Source organism: Arachis stenosperma, chromosome 3 (assembly GCF_014773155.1).
Source record: "Arachis stenosperma cultivar V10309 chromosome 3, arast.V10309.gnm1.PFL2, whole genome shotgun sequence".
NCBI classification, from domain to species: Eukaryota; Viridiplantae; Streptophyta; class Magnoliopsida; order Fabales; family Fabaceae; genus Arachis; species Arachis stenosperma.
The window spans coordinates 25277473-25280683 of record NC_080379.1 but is presented as its reverse complement, the minus strand read 5'-3'; the positions used below and the strand labels follow the sequence as shown (position 1 = coordinate 25280683).

Here is a 3211-nt window from a genome sequence, read left to right as displayed (position 1 = left end):
TGGATGTTCTTTTATATATTTTTCGAATTTTTTTGTATTGCAAATGTGAATGCTTCTATTTCTTTAAGAATTTCATTTTTTTTTAAATTTTATAAATATTTAATTATTTTTTCTAAAATATAACTGCATATTTCTTTTGTTAAGTATTAGGATGTTTTTTTCATATTAAATGAATGGTTTTTTTTATATTTCACACAAATTGCCACTAATTATTTTTCTAAGGCTTTGACATTTCGGATATGCAGCGAGGAAGTTCAAGAGGGGATTCCGGCGGTGTTGATAGAATGTTGAACCAACTACTAACAAAGATGGATGGAATGTCTGTTAAGGAAACCGTGTTCATCATTGGAGCAACAAACAGACCTGACCCTGCATTGCTTCGGCCAGGATGTCTTGACCAATTGATATACATTCCTTTACCGGATGAGACATCATGTCTCCAGATCTTCAAAAGGTGCTTGAAGAAGTCACCAATCTCGAAGGGCGTCGATCTTTTGACTCTTGCTCGTTATACATATGGATTTAATGGTGTAGACATTAGTGAGATATCATCACAAGCTCCCGATCTGGTAAAGACAGTTCTGACTGGAAGCGGAAGCGATCGGAGGAATGGGTCGCGGTAGGAAGGAGGAGAGAGCCTGATAGTGAGAGAGAGGTCTGTATGTATGATTGTTGGAGGTAGGTAGGTTAATGTGAGAGAGAAGAGGAAGGTTTTTATAGGTTTTAATTAGGTTTACTTAATCAATTTTAAATTTTTTAAATTTTGAATTTAAAAAATTTAAAATTAATTATTAATATAAATTAATGTGATTTTGTTTAGTTTTTGACTGGTAACCTTTTGGTTCTATATACTTTTCCTTCATAATATAGTGGATTACACAAGTTGGATTGATCACGGAAGCTTAGCATAACAATTAGCGACATGAGTATGCAATATAGAAATATATTTCCCATAACGGAACTAATTAAAAGGCTTCCTAATGATGTCACGATTGATCTGTAGAATGCAGTTGAATTGGATAAAGGAGAGAAAGAGTACTATGGTGATACATTGTCCAGATTGCTGTCGTAGCCGTGGAGACGACACTTCTCCTCAAGGCGTTGAACCTCTGCAGAAAGTGCATTGTTGGCCCTCTCTAGCATCTTTGCTTTCAAGTAGTTGAAGTCCCATATTTCTTTATCCATGGTGTGGAGGACCTTTTGAAGCATGTTGTAAGTAGCATCTTCCTTAGCATCCGTCTTGAGAGGGTTGTGCCTTCCCTTGGCGTGGACGTCGGCTCCCAACAGGTTCCCAGGGAGAACGATGGAGAAAGCATACACGACGCCTGTATCACGGACACCCAACTCAGTTCAGAAGTAGGAAGGTGGTGGCAAGGAGGCGCCGTAACAAACCTTGTGCAACAATTCTTCCATGCTGAGGTTGACAGCATAGGCACCAGAGGCAACCTTGCTAGGTGGGATGTAGTTAATCCCTATGTGAATGTTGAAAATTTAGGCGTTAGGCATGTCTTAGCAAAGGGTGTTAATTTAGCAGAATGGTATGTGTTGAGTTAAAGAAATACTTACACCGACAAAGACGCGCCCGACGGCCATTTTCGGTGACGACGGTCGAAGGGCTTTTTGGGGGCGACTCATCTGGTTGGCCCATTTGCTGTGTCATCTCATCAAGCGCCTCCTTCTCTTTCTCGATTTCCTTTAATCACGCGTAGTAGGATCCAACGGCTAGGGCCTGACAGTTGAAGGCCTGGTATTCGCCGTCTGGATAGTCCACGACCTGAGCACTATCCTCGTCGAAGGAAGTGAAGAGTCCCATGTTCCATCCTTTGGTGACGACGAAGTAGGTGAATTTTCTCAATTCATCCTCCATGGTTGCTGGCGATTCGGCAAGGTGTTTTACAGTCTAGGTCCCGAGCAGGTTGGTTGTTCTGATGTTGTTTAGGAGGAGATTGGTCTAAATGAATAAGGGCATGGAGTGCTTTGTTGTAGTTTGGGTGAGTATGTGACAGATGTGATGATATTTCTGAAGGATATGTTTATTGAGAGTCACACCATGATGTGAAGAGACTTTCACAGAAAGATTCTAGAGTTGAGTGAATTTAGATTTTTATTTAATTTAAAGTTATTTGTTGAGGTTTTAAAGAAAGTTAGCTGGATGATGAGTGAAATTGTTTGGAAAAAGTAGAATAATGACGTTTTTGACAAATGCGTTAAAAGAATATAGAACACAGTTAATTTTTTTGAACGGCATAATTTTTGTTTTGTCTAGTTCATTAGTTTTCTTTAAACGCGTAGATTAGGTCAGATTTAAACTCTCATTCACCATAAATAATAAATTATACTTTTTCTTTTTTCAATATTCACTCGTGTATTACTGGGCTTATTTAGATATATTTTTTAATGTTTCTTATTTATATAAATGTTTTAATCTTTTTTTATTAATATCTATATTTTTATAAGATGTTATTTTTTAATCTAAATTTTATTAAGAAGGATATGTTTAAATACAGAAAGAGTACTAAAAAATTATAACGTAAAGAATACTTAAATTTCAATAAATAAGTTTAAATTCTTTTCAAAAGAACTTGTAATGAAAGAGTGTTAGAATAATATAGCTTTGAATGATATAAATTTATGTCATTTTTAATAATAATTTTTAATATCATTATAAATATTGTAATTCGAATAATATTTATTTTATTATAATTTATTTTTATACCGATTATGAAACATAAATAACTTTAACAGTGATTGAATTTTTATCAAATTTGAGTTTCTAAAATCAATTAAATGAATAGTCTTATTTGTAAATAATAATCCAAATGCATGTCTAATATGCCTGATCCATTATAGACGTTGGAGTTGCTAAGATTAAAATAATTTATGATGTCCTCATTGTGTCAACTGTCAACTACTAAGTTCCATGCTTAGATACTATAGTATAACACAATTGGATATAATATATGTAAATGAATTTGTTGTAAAAAATAACTAAATCGAATCAATTAGATAAAATAAATGACACATCTTATTAACGTAAATTATGGGTACGTCGCACAGAATTTATTGTTAATCAGAATTATTATAGACTTAGTTTGAATTGACATTTTAGAGATTACTAATTTAATGTGTTAATTTGTTAGATTTTTATAATAAAAAGATATTTAATATGTACAATTTTTTTTAGAAAGGTATATATAAAAAATACTTCTAA

The 3211-nt window shown here is 33.7% G+C and overlaps 1 protein-coding gene across 1 annotated transcript; it reads left to right on the top strand.

Annotated features, from left to right (window-relative positions):
- Nucleotides 1–239: 239 nt before the first annotated feature.
- Nucleotides 240–623, top strand: LOC130965726 (cell division cycle protein 48 homolog). The gene has a single exon (XM_057890486.1). It carries the CDS (start codon nt 240–242, stop codon nt 621–623), a length of 384 nt encoding a protein of 127 aa, XP_057746469.1.
- Nucleotides 624–3211: the final 2588 nt, after the last annotated feature.

What these genes read in the sequence shown, in the direction of transcription:
- LOC130965726 (XM_057890486.1), top strand. Translation starts at nt 240, where the DNA reads ATGCAGCGAGGAAGTTCAAGAGGGGATTCCGGCGGTGTTGATAGAATG.